Source organism: Gigantopelta aegis, chromosome 10 (assembly GCF_016097555.1).
Source record: "Gigantopelta aegis isolate Gae_Host chromosome 10, Gae_host_genome, whole genome shotgun sequence".
In the NCBI taxonomy this organism is placed as follows: Eukaryota; Metazoa; Mollusca; class Gastropoda; order Neomphalida; family Peltospiridae; genus Gigantopelta; species Gigantopelta aegis.
The window spans coordinates 42,499,151-42,519,618 of record NC_054708.1 but is presented as its reverse complement, the minus strand read 5'-3'; the positions used below and the strand labels follow the sequence as shown (position 1 = coordinate 42,519,618).

At 35.3% G+C, this 20,468-nt stretch overlaps 1 protein-coding gene across 1 annotated transcript in view; it reads left to right on the top strand.

Moving 5' to 3' along the window:
- Nucleotides 1-20,468, top strand: part of LOC121382842 (disintegrin and metalloproteinase domain-containing protein 12-like) — a 73,880-nt gene that overhangs the window by 13,790 nt on the left and 39,622 nt on the right. The window contains exon 3 of the mRNA XM_041512470.1: nt 13,868-13,944. Within this exon, the coding sequence (XP_041368404.1) occupies nt 13,868-13,944 (77 nt within the window). The remainder of the gene's footprint in view (nt 1-13,867; nt 13,945-20,468) is intronic.

Genomic DNA, 20,468 nt, shown 5'->3' with positions numbered 1-20,468 from the left:
CACCACGACTGGTATATCAAAGGCCGTGATATGTGCTATCCTGTCTATATGGGATGGTGCATATAAAAGATCCCTGGCTACTAATGGGAAAAAATGTAGCAGGTTTTCTATCTGTGACTGTCAAAATGACCATATGTTTGACATCCAATGGCTGATGAATAATAAATCAATATGCTCTAGTGGTGTCATTAAACAAAAAACACTTTAAAATTGTTAAGTTTGAGACCTGCTTTGAACTTCGAATTATATTTGTTGCATGACACTGACCTTAAAGAAGCATACAGAAACATTTTAATTAAGCTATAGGCCGGTGTACAAGTAGTGAAGCCTTCATTTGATGAATAAAATACAGAATACCTTTAATTGTATACACATATTTTGTACATGTTCCCACAGTCTTAGACCGTAGCTTGTCAGGTTTAATTCATATAGTTTTACTCTTAATGGCTGACATGTGGTTCTTATTACCAGCTGCAAAGAACAATGCCTACATGCTAGTTATTTCAAGGTGAAGTGAACATAAACATTTGTTTCTTTTTCTTGTCAAATGTTTGACGTTTGCCTTTTTACAATATCTTTGGCTTGATAATGGTGAGCTGAAATAATTCTGATTAGAGTCTGCCAATTGACTGCACATTGGTGTTGGGATATTTTGAGTTGGTGTATCAGCAAAAGCTGCTGTTTCTATAAATGAACTGGTTTTACCAGCAGCCAAATGTTTTCAACGTTTCACTCAGCAAATCGTTTGATTCATGTACATGCCTTACAAACACATTTTAACACCCCAGCTGTTCTATAAGACAAGAACTATTTTAATGGAGTAATTAGGGAACAGAGCAGGTGGTTTTTTCTGCATTTATGTAATATCTTTCATCAGGTACATTTACATTGATATACTGTATGTGTGTATTGTACACTGATGTGTGTATGTCTGTAGATATAGCATATGGTTTCATTTTTAACATATTGCTGGAGATTAAAAACAAATTGTCCAAATTGTTTGAGAAATGGCAGAAAACACAATAGATGTGTACTTTTACATTTTGGATATACATGTATATATGCCCTATATGAGGGTCAGTTTAGAAGGGCCAATAAACTACTATTTAAAATAAGATTCTAGTTTCAAAATTCCTCAGTCAGGCCCATAAGTCAAATATTGTTGAAATAACAGCTAGATTCAAAATTGAGTGTGGGAAATAGAGGCTCTTTTGTGTGACACAAAGGTTGTACATTCAAAGTGGTTCAAATAGCACATCAGGCATGCCATTTCATATAATAATGTAACACCCTATATATGATGAAAAACCACGCATAGCTGTTATGGAGATAATACAAATCCAAGAAAATACCACAAGGATTTAACATTGAATAAACTCCAAAATTGTCATATTTCATTTCTACTTAAAAGGTTCTATTTGTTTCAGAACAAAAGCTGTTTATGCTTTTAAAGCTAAGATACATGTAACCAAGAAAACCACACATGGATAAACAAATTAACACCTTAATTTAAACCATGTAAAATAGCCATTTTTGAAAAATAAATCTCAATCTTTTCATTTAAAAAAAGGAACAATATTACTTCAAGAAGGTTGTGTAACAAAATGGTTAGGCAAGATTATAACCATGTTGTTTTGGTTTCCATAGTAATACAGATCATTCTGGACAAATGACCAACAAATGACCGATATCTCCACACACATCACCAGAATTCATCACTGAACATGTCAAATAGTGGTAATATACCACTCCTGACCTTCTTATACCCATTTAATTGTTTCAATGTGGTTAAATTAAGATATGATATGCCTTTAATCAGACAGTAGTATGTAAAATAGAACCCATTGAAAACTTTTAGTATTATTCTTCATGTATTAATCGGATAAAATTTATGTCATTTTTTGTATTCAATTTGCATACATATAAATGAAAAAGTCACAAGCAAACAATATATCAGTGCAGTTATACTTAATTACATCCTATACAAATATCACTAAATTCTTCTGCCAGGCATATTATAACATGGACCAACATTACGTATGTGGCTTTACACTCCTGACCTTCCACAAACAATATCGTGTCCACCTGTGAAGCGGTTGGTCATCAGATCGATCCTTCTCAGTAGACCCATTTGCAGTTTGGGCTATTTTCCATTCTAATCAGTGGTCCACAACTGGTTCATCAAAGGCTGTGGTATGTGCTGTCCTGTCTGTGGGAAAGTGCATATAAAAGACCCCTTGCTGCTTATCACAAAGAATAGCCTATGTGGCGGCAGTGGGTTTCCTCGTAAGAAATATGTCAGAATGATCATCTGTTTGACGTCCAATAGCCGATGATAAGATAAAAATCAATGTGCTCTAGAGGCGTCATTAAATAAAAGAAACTTTACTCTGTTTTTCCCACAAAGTCACGAGTCGATGAAACTTTATGGAATATATCATTCCCCATGAATGTTATAATGACATTTATTATGGAAACTTGTATTAATTAAATATTTTATAATTATATTAATAAACTTGCATCTTTGTAAAGGCTCAATGAATACATGAGGTTTACATGTTAACAAACAATGAAACTATAACTTATGTCTTTTGAGCTGTTGTCTGTACAAAATGCACTTTATCATTGAAGTGAAAATATTCAAGAACCCACTTGTTCTCTATTCATGAGTAAGTACCTGTATGTTATGAATAATTGACATCAGTAATTCATCTCCAGATATGGTTTTTTGACTTAGAACTTCAGTACCGTAATATTAAATAAGACTTCATGTATTTTGTTGTAATTACTGTAGATAATTACATTCTGATATGTAATTTTGTTAATCATTTGGCGTAGTAAAAAAAAAGTTGTTTGGTTCCGGTTACCCGACCGTCCTTAGATTTTTGGTGCCGACCTTAAACTTTTTTTAACCTTTTTTTCCTTTTTTTTTAATAATCTATTAAAATCAATCCTAATTTTCATCGACACTAAAAACTGCAGAGAGATGCCAGGAGATCTGTCAGTCTGAGATCTCATTACCAGAAGACCAGGATCTCATTACCAGAAGCTAGACCCAGAACACTTTGTGCGATTTTACATATAAACTTTAAGCTTCTGATGAAAAGTTTATGATATTGATAGCCAATTGGCCGATTTACAAGTTCCGAGTAGTTCCGAATGAATCGAGAACACATTGGTTCCGAGTAGTTCCGAATTAATTCCGAGAACACGTTGCGATATAAGCCAATGGCGTCTTCCAGTTCCATTTACAAAGTGGAATTTTAAAAATGTGAGCATTCAAAACAGGTGATATTATTTAAGTCTATTTCAAATAAAACAACATTCACTGAATTATTTGCATGCATTCACCCTCACGGTGTCAGATTTCAAGCCAGCTGTACAGCAGAAGTAAATGATGACGATATCGCTGTGGATGATTCGAACGTCACTGTTGGCCAGCTGGCCGAGTGTTTCTGTATTAAATACATACAGTGTTCTTGCACAACTGATGAACACCATGATATACCTCCAGACACCCATTCCAAAAATATATTTGATATCCTTATGAGGATAGTTTGGAGATATCTTTTTACTGTTAACCTTTTTTGTTGACTTTTTTATTGACAATTATTCATGAGCACATACTGGTCAAGCTTTGTCAAAAGTTCAGATTGTGCAGATATATGATTTTTGTTTTTCTTCACATTGTTTAATATTCAACATCTTTGAAACCCTTTACTTCTTGGCACAGCATTGGGATTAGATAGTAATATATTATCAGGAACCAGGAACACTGAAATTAGTAGAACATAATATTGTGAAATGTATGCACGTATAATATACGTGTATTCTCATACTCACCTCCACTGATTCATTCAAATTTTACATTTTAATTACCTTTGTCAGATTTGATATTACACCTTTTTCCAATAACCAAATTATAGTGGGGGGTTTTAAGTGTCATCGTAGTTTATAACCTTACAGTATAGAATTAGACTTGGGTGGTGTTTACATTACCGATTGTGGTTGGATTAGGTTTGGACATGGTTTTTATTTTTGCCTAGAAAATAATTGCAATTGCAAGTGTCAATTGCACTGGAAAACAAAGAAAAGAGCTTTTAAAATATTAACCTGGAATACTATTCAGTAAATATTAGCTTGAAAATGGGGCAAAAAAAAAAAAAATAATAATAATAATTTTCCCTACCTACCTACCCTAATTTCTTTTGACATGTAACAGGAACCAAACTTTTTTTTTTTTTACTTGGCCATAATAATTTGTATGTATATCAAAAGTGAGGGTTTCAGCTGGTGTAAAAAGTAGTTTGACAAAAAAACTTCAATTAAACAAAATGTTAGTGATTATATATAATATTTTATGCTAATATATTAGTTGTATTTGCTATTAATGCATGAAAATATGATAATACAATTTTGAAACTTATCTAATCATTTTATAAATGTGTACTACATGTTACCCTCCTGACATGACAATATATATGATCGATTAAATTATGAAGTAGGAATAAAAAAACTAATTGATGATGACCCTCCATCTCAGACAACCACACTCCAGTGAAATAAAGAAAGTCTTGGTCGACAGATTAGATGATACAATGGGCAAGAATAGCCAAACAAAGGATGCATGTTACCCTCCTGACATTTGGGAATATATAGCTGACATTATGGGTGCATTAAAAATGTATACACACACATTATAACCACATGGATTTGCAGGAGAGATATAGGTATTTTTACAACAATCAGTTTGCCTTTGAAAAACATCACTTTCTTTTTTTAAAAATGACATAAACTCTCAAGATTGATTTTTTATTATTATTAAAAAAATTTAACCAGATTTCGTGCGAGTAAGGGAAAGCTTTTTCATGACCTGTTTATGTGTCTTCAAAATTCAATACATGTATATCCATTTATTTTGTAACTGGTCTGAAGAGAAGTTGTCACAAAAACACCAGGACACCCACAAATTATGTGCCTTATTTTTACACGACAATAATCAAAAATTATATTTCAGTTCTGATGTCACACGAAAATGTTATAATCCTGACCAATTTGAAACATTTTTTTTTTTAATTTTGTAATACATTCACAGAATCATAGTATTTTGTTACACAATATATATACACCCAGAGATAAAACATCAAAGAAGACATTTAAAAACTGGAATTGATCAATATTACATTGCTTTAAAGCCAAAAATGTGAAACGAGCCATTTTTTTAATTTTCACCCAATTGTAATTTTTTAAGAATGTGATGCCAAAACGGAGGACAATAAGTGCAATCAACATCGCATTTACAATTTTGAATCTGTATCTATTTTAACAATATTTGACCTATGGGCCTGAAATGTTCACTCAAGGTGGCAAAATGTATCCATACATCAAAGTTATAGTCCACATCGTTGGTTTTTATTCATACAATTCTATATACATAATACAGTAGGGTTATCATTTGTTTTGGGTCACCTGGTATATTATATGAAACTGTTAAAGTACATGTATTTGAGAACTTTATATCAGTGACTTTAAACTACATGTGTATATATACGGTTGGCGATAAACATATATGAGTGTAAACTTTAAAGATCATGGCCTAACAAATAAAGAGATGGAAGAAGAAAATGATGAGCCAGCAGGTATAAATATCAGGATTATATATCTTACCAGATAACCAGACTACATTTAGGAGGAAACTAAATACCAATCGTGGAAGATTTAACACCTACAGACGATTATCATTTACAGCTGTTTTAGAAAAAAATTGTATTACATGGACATATGTTGTTTATATTAGGGCAATCAGAAACCAAAGCAGAAATTGATTTACTCAGCTGCTGTAAGAAAACACAATGATGTCAGACTCTGAATAGAGAGAAACACATTCTAGTAAAGCATCTAGGATATTATTTATAGAACAGTTAACGTAGAAAATTGGTTTGTGTAACATATACCTTGTACATTATACATGCATGCATGTTCTCTGTACATTTACATGTACTTTTCTTGTTGGCTTTGGTGGCCTAGCTTGCATGGCAATTAAAAAGTTATAAAGATCTTGTAGTACAATTATTAATTACTAATTTATATTAAAATAATGATGTTATAGGTTTTTTAAGGTTACCAAAAAACAATTGCCCTTGGAAAGTTTGGGAAATAACAAATTTATTTTTCTCCACAGGCACTATTTCTCATCCCAGCCATGCAGTGAACCATGACTGGCATATCAAAAGCCATGGTATGTGCTATCCTGTCTGTGGGATGGTGCATATAAAAGATCCTTTGCTACTAATGAAACATAGTGGGTTTCCTCTCTTGGACCATAATATTACCAAATGTTTGACATACAATAGCTGATGATTAATAAATCAATGTGCTCAAGTGGTGTCATTCAACAAAACAAACAAACTTTGTTTTCCCAGGAAAGCACATACCATGGCCTTTGACCAGTTGTGGTGCACTGGTTGGAAAGAGAAAAATCCAATCAGTTGAATGAATCCACTGAGGTGGTTCGATCATGTGACACAATTTCTCGCTCCAGTCAGTGCGCCACAACTGGTATATGAAAGGTCGTGGTATGTGCTATCCTGTCTATGGGATGGTGCATATAAAAGATCCCTTGCTGCTAATCAAAAAGAGTAGCCCATGAAGTGGCGACAGCGGGGTTCCTCCCTCAATATCTGAGACCATATGACCATAAATAAAATGTTGAGTGCATTGTTAAATAAAACATTTCCTTCCTTCCTTCATGCGACACAATTAAGCACCTTATAGATGAGCACTCAACCAACTGGGCTAACTCCCACCCTTTTAGTAATATAATGCCAGAATATAAATTTATTTAAATTGCAGTGTAATCATATCTGGAACTTATTAATCAATGTGCTCTAGTGGTGTTGTTAAACAAAACAACTGTTTTATTCATATCTGGAACAGTCATAAAAAAAAATCAATAAAATTGTTACAGTACCTTTAAATTGCCCAATTAAGAAACCATCTATTTTTAATATTCATGTACTACTACTAAATCTTTTTATGTCTGAATGTCTACAAAAGTTTGATAAAAGTTAAATTATAAAATATTTGCAAAATACCAACTACTACAATATACACATACTGTAGAAATGGTTATCTGGATGGGTTGCTTGATGGGACTTACTCAGGTTATTATGTTATGAATTGTTGTTTGCAAAAAACAATGTTGTATACTGGGTAATATACCACGTACATGTAAATAATGTAAAAATATCTCCTTGAATGTTATACTTATAATGTCTTATAGTTGTTGGGTATTATTATTATTCTCCACCACTGATATCAATACTGACATCCAAAAGAAATTATATCAAGAACAATTTATTTAAATTCCTTTATAATTTGGATAATGAAAACGAAATGGTGGTTAAATATGATTCTGCTTTTATGGAATGAAATTTTGTGCACAACATGCCAAAACAACACTCTCATGAATATGTTTCTTTTGAACATGCAAAATGTTTTGGTTTTTCTTCAGTAGTCTCTCAGTGTCTTGGTAAATTAGTTTCTTTTGGAAGGAAGGAAATGTTTTATTTAATGATGCACTCAACACATTTTATTTACAGTTATATAGTGTCAGACCTATGGTTAAGGACCACATAGCTATAGACAGAGGAAACCCACTGTCGCCACTTCGTGGACTACTCTTTTCAATTAACAGCAAGGGATCTTTTATATGTACCATCCCACAGACAGGATAGTACATACCATAGCCTTTGTTACACCAGTTGTGGATCACTGGCTGGAACAAGAAATAGCCATATGGGGCCAACAATGAGGATCGATCCTAAACCGACCGCGCATCAAGCGAGTGCTTTACCACTGGGCTATGTCCCGCCCCAGTTTCGTTTGGACGTCAATGTATTATCTGATACTGATACGTTCTGGAACAGTTCTAACTGACTTTTGTAGATCTAATTACAGTAAACAACTGCACATGTATCCGGAATAGGAAAAATTAGTCACAGAGTAAATTATCTTACGTAATATCCTGCATTTACTAAATAACCGAAACATCATAGAGATATGCATGGAAGTGGATCTGTACGTGATAACAAAATTATCATACTTAATTTGCATCAAACTAGAATGAACAGGGCTAGTACATGTATAGTGTTACAACATTATATTGTTTTATCTCGGATCAGACCAGTACAGTTAGATAACATGTACTTGTACCGTGTATGGGAGTTCCCTTTGGCCTTTGCAGACTTCGTTATATACATATAAATACAGTGAAACCTGTTGGGCAGTCATCTGTCTTGAGATATCATCTTAATATATTCCTTCAAGATTATTTTAATGTACATGTAAAACAAATGAAGCTTGATTAATCTGTCATTTGTTTTAGAGGCCTGTTTGAACACCCCACCATGTGGGTGTTTAACACAGGTTTCGCAATAGATGATTAGCGGCCTCTGAACACCCCACCATGTGGGTGTTTAACACAGGTTTCCATATAGATGATTAGAGGCCTGTTTGAACACCCCACCATGTGGGTGTTTAACACAGGTTAGACTATAGATGACTAGAGGCCTCTATGAACACCCCACCATGTGTGTGGTTAACACAGGTTTCACAATAGATGATTAAAGGCCTCTGAACACCCCACCATGTGGGTGTTTAACACAGGTTTCACAATAGATGATTAGAGGCCTCTGAACACCCTACCATGTGGGTGTTTAACACAGGTTTCCCTATAAATGATTAGAGGCCTCTGTGAACACCCCATCACGTGTGTGGTTAACACAGGTTTCACAATAGATGATTAAAGGCCTCTGAACACCCCACCATGTGGGTGTTTAACACAGGTTTCACAATAGATGATTAGAGGCCTCTGAACACCCCACCATGTGGGTGTTTAACACAGGTTTCCCTATAAATGATTAGAGGCCTCTATGAACACCCCACCATGTGTGTGGTTAACACAGGTTTCACAATAGATGATTAAAGGCCTCTGAACACCCCACCATGTGGGTGTTTAACACAGGTTTCACAATAGATGATTAGAGGCCTGTTTGAACACCCCACCATGTGGGTGTTTAACACAGGTTTCCCTATAAATGATTAGAGGCCTCTGAACATCTCACCATGTGGGTGTTTAACACAGGTTAGACTATATATGATTAGAGGCCTCTTTGAACACCCCACCATGTGGTTGTTTAACACAGGTTAGACTATATATGATTAGAGGCCTCTGAACACCCCACCATGTGGTTGTTTAACACAGGTTAGACTATATATGATTAGAGGCCTCTTTGAACACCCCACCATGTGGTTGTTTAACACAGGTTAGACTATACATGATTAGAGGCCTCTGAACATCTCACCATGTGGTTGTTTAACACAGGTTAGACTATACTTGATTAGAGGCCTCTGAACACCCCACCATGTGGGTGTTTAACACATGTTAAACTATACATGATTAGAGGCCTCTGAACACCCCACCATGTGGTTGTTTAACACAGGTTAGACTACATGATTAGAGGCCTCTGAACACCCCTCCATGTGGTTGTTTAACACAGGTTAGACTTACATGATTAGAGGGAACATCTCACCTAACACAGGTTGACACCCCACCATGTGGTTGTTTAACACAGGTTAGACTATACATGATTAGAGGCCTCTGAACATCTCACCATGTGGTTGTTTAACACAGGTTAGACTATACATGATTAGAGGCCTCTGAACATCTCACCATGTGGTTGTTTAACACAGGTTAGACTATACATGATTAGAGGCCTCTGAACATCTCACCATGTGGTTGTTTAACACAGGTTAGACTATACATGATTAGAGGCCTCTTTGAACACCCCACCATGTGGTTGTTTAACACAGGTTAGACTATACATGATTAGAGGCCTCTGAACATCCCACCATGTGGGTGTTTAACACATGTTAGACTATACATGATTAGAGGCCTCTGAACACCCCACCATGTGGGTGTTTAACACAGGTTAGACTATACATGACAGTAGATGACTATCAGTTTCTTCATGTAACTTGTATATGGGATGTACATGTTCTGACTGACACAGAAAGTTACTACAGGCCTCGGATTTAACAACGGCACCGATGCCAATCGCTGAATAAAAATTACTGCTGTCAGTTGATGTGATAATTTTGGGGTCTTTATATTTGTAGCAAATATTACTGGTTTAAAATTGCTGTAGGCAGGGGGCAGGATGTAGCCCAGTGGTAAATCACTTGCTTGATGCGTGTTCTGTCTGGGATCGATCCCTGTTGGGCTATTTCTAGTTTTAGCCAGCGCACGCCATGCATGGCTGGTATATCAAAGGTTGTGGTATGTGGAATGGTGCATATATATAAAAGCTCCTTTGCTACTAATGGAAAAAAATGTAGCAGGTTTCTTCTCTAAGACTATTTGTCAAAATTACAAAATGTTTGACATCCAAAAGCCGATGATTAATAAATCAATGTGCTCTAGTGGTGTCGTTAAACAAAACAAACTTAACTATAGGCAGGCTCAGAATTTCAGTCAATAAGCATACCTTGATTTCAAGTCATTTTTCTGGTTGAGCTATTTGCCTTTGCTAGTGACTTTTTTAAACACATTTGCCATGTCACAAAAAACCCACCAATTTAACAGTTGTTCATCTTCATTCACCATGTATTGTGCATGTACAGTTTAATTCACCTCAGTTTAATTTTTGGAAAATGAAAATGTGAACCAGCTTGTATTTAGATCTGTGAGAATATTATGTCAAGATGTGTGATATTTGTTGAGTACAAAGCCACAATGTCCTTTTACTGATCTTAGGACTGCATGGGAGGCTAAAAAATCACCGCATATATTCAGACAAATGAAAACATGTACAGGATATAAAACTTGTATGTATTAGATTATGCATCTACATGTACTGTTCTGTCCACTGGGAGAAACCTAGCAAACTGCTAATTGTTTTGCTTAATAACTATTTAAAAAAAAAAAATCTTATGTACACATGAAAACAAACACCAACAAACATATATTTACATAATTCTGTCATCTAAACCGGGGAAATAATTACAGTTAACATTTCACCACACAATCAGTTATGGATTTTTTTAATCTATAGACACCGATATAGAACCAAACTGATAAATTTTCTATTATAATTGATCATTAGAAAATCACTAATATGTATGAAAAAAAATATCTGTCTGGGGTCAAAATTGGTTGACATGTTGGCCAGATATTTAGTCTGCCAAGCTACAGATTCTGTCGGCCTGAATTAAAACCTGGCAGACCAAACATGACTGACAAAAAGTAATGTGTGAATATAAACGTAAAATAATTGCTAGCCAGACGGGACGATAGTAAAAAAAACCATATCTCAACCTGTGGTGTCCGGCAAAAACTGGTGGGGACGGCAGTAAACAAACCATATATCTCAAACCGTGGTGTCCGGCAAAAACTGGTGGGGACGGCAGTAAACAAACCATATCTCAACCCGTGGTGTCTGGCAAAAACTGGTGGGGACGGCAGTAAACAAACCATATCTCAACCCGTGGTCTCCGGCAAAAACTGGTGGGGACGGCAGTAAACAAACCATATCTCAACCCGTGGTGTTCAGCAAAAACGGGTAGAGACGGCAGTAAACAAACCATATCTCAACCCGTGATGTCCAGCAAAAACTGGTGGGGATGGCAGTAAACAAACCATATCTCAACCCGTGGTGTCCGGCAAAAATGGGTGGGGACGGCAGTAAACAAACCATATCTCAGCCCGTGGTGTCCGGCAAAAACTGGTGGGGACGGCAGTAAACAAACCATATCTCAACCCGTGGTGTCTGGAAAAAACTGGTGGGGACAGCAGTAAACAAACCATATCTCAACCCGTGGTGTCCGGCAAAAACGGGTGGGGACGGCAGTAAACAAACCATATCTCAACCCGTGGTGTCTGGCAAAAACTGGTAGGGACGGCAGTATTTTTTTAGCCCTGTGTAAAGATCAGCATTGTGAAAAACATATGTTCTGGTTGGTATAGATCAATTAATGAATTAACTGAGATCATTTTGTTTATGCATAGATGCATGCATGATCACAGTACTGACAGATCTATACAGCGTTTGTCAAATGTCTAAAACTAGAAACATATTTAATACATGTATGTTAACTTGAATATCCCATTAATTTATTTCCCTTTCAGATATATATAAATCAAAATACATTGTATGCTAATGTTGCATATAGTGTGCACTTGGTGTCCTTTTTTAAAACTTATTTTTTTAAGCTTTGCCACAATGAGTTGCATTGCATTTCACTTGTGTTGGATGTTTGATTCCTTGCCAAGATAGAATCAATAATGGTCTTTTATGGGAGTACAACACTCTGGCAGATTCTCTGCCCCTCAGGTGGCTTCAACTATAGATTGCATGGAACAAGTCGATTGTCAAATATTGTAAAAGTGCAGTTATGGTCTTGATGTGAACTAACCAAAACAATATACTGTAAGGAGTAATCCAGTTTACTTTTTCTAATCAAAATAGGTACACACTGTTATTCAATGCTTATACTGTGCAAATTAATCTACCAGTACATGTAAATAATGATTTATTTGTTTGTTCTATTTTGATGTCACTAACCTTCTTGAAATACATGTACATAAATACAAATACATATATTTTCTATTTAACATGTACATGTTCATGTACAATGTAGTCAGTTAATTTTGAGGTTATTAAAAATGCACTATGACCAGAAAGACATTAGTTTTGCCAGAATTAATAATTTTAGCAGGAAGGGTCAACTAATGTGTAATTTAATGGTTTTTAACTCTTTATGTTTTACAATAAAAAACCGTCATCAATGAACATTGACGTTTTTAACATGAAATTTGTAATTTTGAACCGTATGTTTTTCAACATCAAATTATAAGAAAACAACCTAGCATAACACCATTTTAAATGTGTGTAACATTTTAGGGCACATCTTAGTAAGTAATTACCCTAATAAAATTTACAAAAGAACCCAATTAACATTTAAAAAATATCTTTAGAAATCATATGATCACGATCATTGATGTTACTTTTTATGAGGCTTTCACGATGTTTATTTTCACTTTCACTCAGTGGCAAGTATAATCCAAACTGTCATCTTCAAAGTCTGTATCATAAGTTATTTTCGGGGAATATATATCCTTTAAAAACCTTCAACTTTCATTAGCTGATAATGTCCAATTCGTTTTAAACGAAATATTGTACAAATATATAGAAAATCGAACCCATGTGCACTTTCTATCATCAATAATTATAATGTTTAAACACTGAATTTTATAAATTTGAAACTATAAACACCAGACATAAAATCATCATTTCAGTGCCTGCATGCTTTATTTACCATTTTCAGAACAGATAGTACTCATGTTTTCGCAGGAACTTGTGTTTATTAACAGTGTTCTTTTTTATAATCCTCACAAAGTTAGCATTACATGCACATGTATGCATACATGTGCTATCAACTATTTTAGATCTCATTATTTCAGCTTGAGTTGATTAACAAGTTTATGTTTTATTAATTGATAAACAGCTGGCTACTTGCCCTGGTCTACAGTATATCTACATGAATTATTAATCAATTGTCCATGTATCTTAGTCAGTGTTCGAGATTAACAGTATCCCGATATCCCGGGGATACCAGAATTTAATTTTGGATACCAGACTTCAAGAACCCAGTATCCAACCAGGATACCATATAATACTAAATTCTCAGGTGGGATACCAGATTTTGAAATGTTAGTATCCAACTGGGATATTGCCCCAAAATTTTAATCTCGAACACTGATCTTAGTACCATAATTCCTAATTAATGTATTTTATATCTCTTTCAGGGTAGCCATCTAGACAACATATCAGTATTATTTTCTGCATTTAATAGAAGTTTTGTTCTCGACTTGAAGCTAAATAGGTGAGTTTACATGTTAATGATTTATATGTTAAATTAACCCATTTTTATTAGTTTCAAAACATTACCGTAATTATTTGTGTCAAGAGTTAATATACACATACATGTAGTTGAAGAAAGATGATGTTGATGGTGGATTATCTTTGTGAATGTACATGTAAACTAAGAGTCTGGTGTGTTTGTTTTGAATAGAGACACTGACATTCTGTCACAGCCTTGCTGCTTCTGGTGATCAGAGCTCGGAAAAGGATCTTAAAATGTACTTTCCTACAAACAGGATGGATCATTTCTACTGCATGCCTTTGATATACTACAGCTACAGTACTACTAATGTCTCTATAGCACAATGCTATTTCCAAATGGTAACTTATTTACTCTATAACTATACGCCCAGAGTTCTTTAACTTTGATGTCTGTGATATACCATACATGTACTAATACATGTAGTCTATCACATATGGCTATCCATTCTCCAAAAGTTAATACTATAATTATACATGTATTATTGGATTGTCTGCATTCAATGCTTGGAGTTAGTTAAAATATTATATTTGCTTTGTGCATACATGTACATGTATATTCCCATTGTGGACATAAGCATGGAACAGTTATTGATTCAAGTCAGATTTTGATGGGCCATCCGTGCAGCAATCAATATAAGATTGTATGTTGTTGCTGCTATGGCATGGAACACACATGTACCTGTAGTATTATCATTTAATTATCTTAGAGGGGTGGTAAAGTGCTCGCCTAGCTCATGTGTGATTGGTCTAAGATCGATCCCAGTCTGTGGGCCCATTGGGCTATTTCTTGTTCCAGCCAGTGCACAGGCTGATATATCAAAGGTCATGATATGTATTATCTTGCCTGTGGGATGGGGCATAGAAAAGATCCCTTGCTACTAATAGAAAAAAATTGTGGTTTCCTCTTAAAGACTATGTCAAAATTGACCAATGTTTGATATCCCGTAGCCGATGATTAATACATCAATGTGCTGTAGTGGTGTCGTTAAATAAAAACAAATGTTTTACCTCTCCCTACTTGTCATGTTTGCAGTTATATACCTTTACTGTGTTCGAGTATATACACGTAGTCAACTATAAAGGGTATGTTTGCAGTTATATACCTTTACTGTGCTTGAGTATATACACGTAGTCAACTATAAAGGGTATGTTTTTCAAATGGCCTTCACTTTTAAAAATATTAATGAAAACTAACACCCTTCACATAATCAGTTAATGTATTACTGTTGTGATAGAGATGGTCACTAGAGTACACGTATGTAAGTTTGACTGCGTACATTTCTTCAACTTCAAATTCCTTAGCTTTCTGGTAAATACTGCAGTCTGCCAGTGTCAGATAACATGCTTTAAGAGAAACACACCTGCTGGCTTTTGTAGCACTTAGTATTTGTTTTCACTGCAGGTGAAGTATCTACATGTGTTTTCTAGTGCTTCAACCCCCACCAAAGATCACTCCCATAGAGATCTCTCTCAGCTCCCATTGTCCAGTGGTCAATATCAGATTTCTCTATAGCCTCCAGTTAAAACCTGTTGCAGTAAATTGGTACCTGATGTGTAGTGTTCAGAGATGCATGATAATTCCACTGGCTAATGCTAGGACATGCTTGCTCAAGGTAATTGTTTTGTCAATTACATGGGTTCACAGAAACCATCACTTTGTTGGAAATTACCAGCAGCAGATTTGGGAAACTTGAATGATTGCAAAACAAAGATGACTTTTATCACAGTATGTGAGATAAGCCCATTCAGTATACAGAGAGGAAACTCAGTATTGTGTTCCTATGTTGGGAAATGGCAAGGGTCTTGAAGTATACTGCTTAACATTTAATGTGCATCATAAAATATTTGGGAAAATATTTTTTTAAAGGAAAGTTACATGAGCAAAGGTACTATATACTACACGTAGCACTACATGATTATCATAATACCCGGTACAGTGTTTATGAACTTGCTTGTCTTTGTGAATAGCTTATATGGTTTCAGCAGGTTTCTTCTCTTTAATATCTAAAATCTCTTGAACGAGCATTATGGTAACCATATGTTAAGCAGGGTTGTATATAATAATATTTTGTACTTATATCTATAGTAGAAGTGGGACCTTGAGACAGTTGCCCTCCCCCCTAAAAAAAAACCCCAAAACCCACAACAAAATCCCCGAAGAAATAAAGTGAAAAACATGTAGTTTAAAAGTATCATTAATTGTCTAGCTGGAGAATATTATGCCCTGATTCTTGTTTTATTTGATGTTACATTTTGGTTTTTTAACCAATATCTTAAGGGCATATTTATAAAACATATTTCTTTCCTTTTAATTTTTTTTGTTTTTCCGTTTTTTCATTTTTTTGGGGACATGAACCTAGCTGGTTTTTTTGTTTTTTTTGTATACACAGTTAATGAAAGAGAATTAGGAATAGTGGAAAACCGGCTTGTGCATGAACATATTCCATGTGGCAGGTGAATTCACACCTCACTTCCAAGATGAGCAAGCTGTTGCATGTGGAGGTATACAAACGCCATCAGTGAATGAAGACACACATTAAACCCTCCATAAACTAACGCAAACCAGAGAACACACTCCACTGCTGAAGTGAACCTGGGATTTTGTGTACCAACAAAGTGCTAATAAAAAAATCACAATGATTTGCCAGACTTTGTGCCAGAATATATAAGCTTACATGCTTTCTGCTTGTGTGTACATTAAAGTATTGTGTAGTATTTCAAGGTACATCAAAGGATACATGTATAGTCGTACATAGATCCCCAAAAGGGACAGGATCTAGCTCAGTTGGTAGAGGTCTGATCTGAGGTGCTTTGGTCACAGGTTCAAACCTTCTCAGAGCACCATTCTCAGACTAAAAATTTTCCCCAGTGCCAACCAGTGCCCCACTTTTAGTATAGCAAAGGCTGTGGAATGTATTGTCCTGTCTGTGGGAAAGTACATATTAAAGATCCCTTGCTGCTAATGAAAAAATTAGGTTTTCTCTAAAGACTATATTTATACCAGTCAAAATTCCCAAATGTTTGACATCCAGTAGCCAGCTCAAATGGTATCATTAAACAAAATCAACCTCTACTATCTAAAAACATTAAATCAAGTTTTAACCTAAAATTCTGAACAATCTGGAAAAAAGGCTTAACTGATTAAAGTATATCCCCAAAATTTAATGATTAAATCATCGGCTGTGTTTGCATCCCTGTATATTGGTCCCAACCCAGAATGGGGGATATGTATAAAAGAACACCATCAGCACCTTTTAAACCAACAGCTTACATAGGTCATGGAGGCACTCCCCTGCCTCCTGACACACACACAGACACACACTCCCACTCCTGAATATTATTAATCCCCCTGGTTGAATTGTGAATTAATATTCCCTCAGTGGACTCATTGGCTTATTTTTCATTCCATCCTGAGCTCAAAGACCAGTAGATCAAAGTGTTATCCTATCTGGAAAACTGTAGTGGGTTTCCTCGGAAGACTACCTGTCAGAATAGCAAACGTTTAACATCTAATAACCCATGATTAATTAATCAATGTGCCGTCTCATTTTTTTCTTTACAAATCCAACCAGTTAGTATCCTGAAGAAATATGATTTTCTGAGTTTTAAATTACCATATCTGATTTCAGTTGAATTTTGTTTGTTTTTGTTTTTTGTTTGGTATAACTGTATGTTGTTGTTTTTTGTTTTGTTTTTTTGTTGTTGTTTTTTTTTGGGGGGGGGGGGTTGTATAGTTTTTTTGGTGGGGTGTAAAACAACTTTCATAAAGTATCTGCATATTGGATTTTTTTTCATAAATGCTGGCCAACTAATTTTTATTTAATTATGGTATAACATTTTCATCCTTTTAACAGTCATTTTAGTTATAAATTGGCATCTATCTGTGGTATATGAAAGGCCTGTGGCGTATGCTGTCTGACTTCGAAAAAAAAAGCCTATTATTTCTGGAATTGGAGTAGTCCATATGTGGTAGCAACAGGTGTTTTATCTTTCTATATCAAGACTAAGTATTGAAATAGTCATATATGAGAACGTACCTGCACTGTACATGTATCTTAGACACCAAGAATAGTTTAAATGTTTGAAATGTCGTACTAAACAAACATTCTATTTTCTTTTATTTTATATTTGGGCTAAAACTTAATGTGGTTTCTCAGCATTTGTTTTAATTAATAAAAAGAGTAAGTGGCCATCTTGGAAATACCATGTGGAGTTACTTAGTTCTATTTAAGTAGCGTAGTGCTACATGTACATGGTTGTAGATCTGAGAGATTTCGCTGTCAGCCTGTGCCCATCTCAGAGTAACAGTGTTTTGTTTACTGTTCGTCTTTCGTTCATAATCACCCCACCTTGCTCTCTTCACTAGTGTCATCAGGGCAGGAGAGAAACATTCAAGTGTTTTTGTGACATTCCTGCCATTTTTATGTTAGGATGTTTCAGCTGACAAACTTGTTTTATTCTTAGTTAAGTACTTGACGTGGAAGGATGTGGCAGTTGTGTAATACATGGAATAGTATACATGTACCTATTTCAGGATTTTAAGTTGAAGTAATATTTGTAAAGTGGTGTGTGTGTGTTTGTAAAGTGGTGTGTGCGTGTGTGTGTGTGTGTGTGTGTGTGTGTGTGTGTGTGTGTGTGTGTGTGTGTGTGTGTGTGTGTGTGTGTGTGTGTGTGTGTGTGTGTGTGTGAGTGAGTGTGAGTGTGTGTGTGTGTGTCTTTGTGTTTACATACATGTACGTGTAGTAGATATAAATATATAACAGTTTTACATGTTTCTATACATATACAGGCATCTGTTTAAACCGGATTTCTGTGTAAACCGGCAGTTTTAAAATCCCGTACAACTACCATTCATTTATTATGAATAAAACTCTGCTTAAACCCGATGCCATCTATTCCAGATTTCAGATGCAAATTCAAGAACAAAAAAATTGTTTATAAATGTAGTACATGTAATTAGCTCTGCAGTCTACACCGGCACGTGATCTTACTTCTGCTGTCTACTTGTGGTCACCTTTTAAACAATGATGGCAGTTCTCCAGTAATTAGGACACCAAAGTGTTATTAAAAAATTTGCACCTCTTTGAAGGCTTAATAAACAGTGAACCACGCCTGTTGTAACGGGTGTATATCAAGATCAGTCGGATTATTGTTTTCTGATATCGCAAGAACCATAACTCTGGACGGAATCTATCTACACCGGCACTCTGTCTAAAAACGGCATATTTCATCAGTCCCAAGTGAATCTGGTTGATACACAGTGTACACTGTATATATCTGAAATACATACCGATAAAGTGCATTACATGTCTATCTCCTCTGACCTAACTGACCATCTGTCTATCCATATAAGTGGATATATGAAAAGTAACTGTCTTAACTATATTGTCATTGTATATATACTGTAGGCAGCACTATATCTAATAACATGTGGCTGGGTCCAAGTTTGAAGTGCACCCAACTTTTTATATTGTAGTTAATACTACCAGTTTTGCTATTAGTAATAAATGTGACAATATTAATGTTTGTTGTCCAACTTTTTTTTTAAATTTGGCAATACAACATGTACATGGATGTAATTGTATTTCACCAATTACCCTTTATGTCAGTTAACCTTGTGCTTGAAACATGTGGGGTACCTGTAAAACTAAGTACACAATTTTGTGCAAAACTAAGGGTGCTGTAAAAATATTGGTTATATCAAATATGAGCCATGAAATGTACTACTTTCTTCAGTTAATATTTTGGGGAAGGGGTTACACTTTTCATATTTATGAGTTGTAATTTGGTTGATACATGTATATTGCACATACATGTAGTATTTTTAGCCACATACCAGTGCATGAACATTATCACTTGTGGGATTTTATTTGTGTTAATACAACCTATAAAGACACATTAATAGCTTCTGTTATGTTATAAATATGTGATTTCCTTGATCAATCACAATATGCCACTCCTTCCAGCCAGTGCTCCACACCTGGTGTAACAAAGGCCATGGTATGTACTATCCTGTCTGGGATGGTGCATATAAAAGATCCCTTGCTGCTAATCGAAAAGAGTAGCCCACAACGTGTCGATGGCAGGTTTCCTCTCTCAATATCTGTGTGGTCCTTAACCATATGCCTGACGCCATATAACTGTAAATAAAATGTGTTGAGTGCGTCGTTAAATAAAACATTTCCTTCCTTCCAATATGCCATTCTAGTTTCAGAGATTGGAAGGAAGGAAGGAATGTTTTATTTAACGATGCACTCAACACATTTTATTTACGGTTATATGGCCTCAGACATATGATTAAGGACCACACAGATATTGAGAGAGGAAGCCTGCTGTCACCACTTCATGGGCTACTCTTTTCAATTAGTAGCAAGGGATCTTTTATATGCACCATCCCACAGACAGCATAGTACATACCACAGCCTTTGTTATACCAGTTATGGAGCACTGGCTGGAACGAGAAATAGCCAGATGGGTCCACCAACAGGGATCGATCCTAGACCG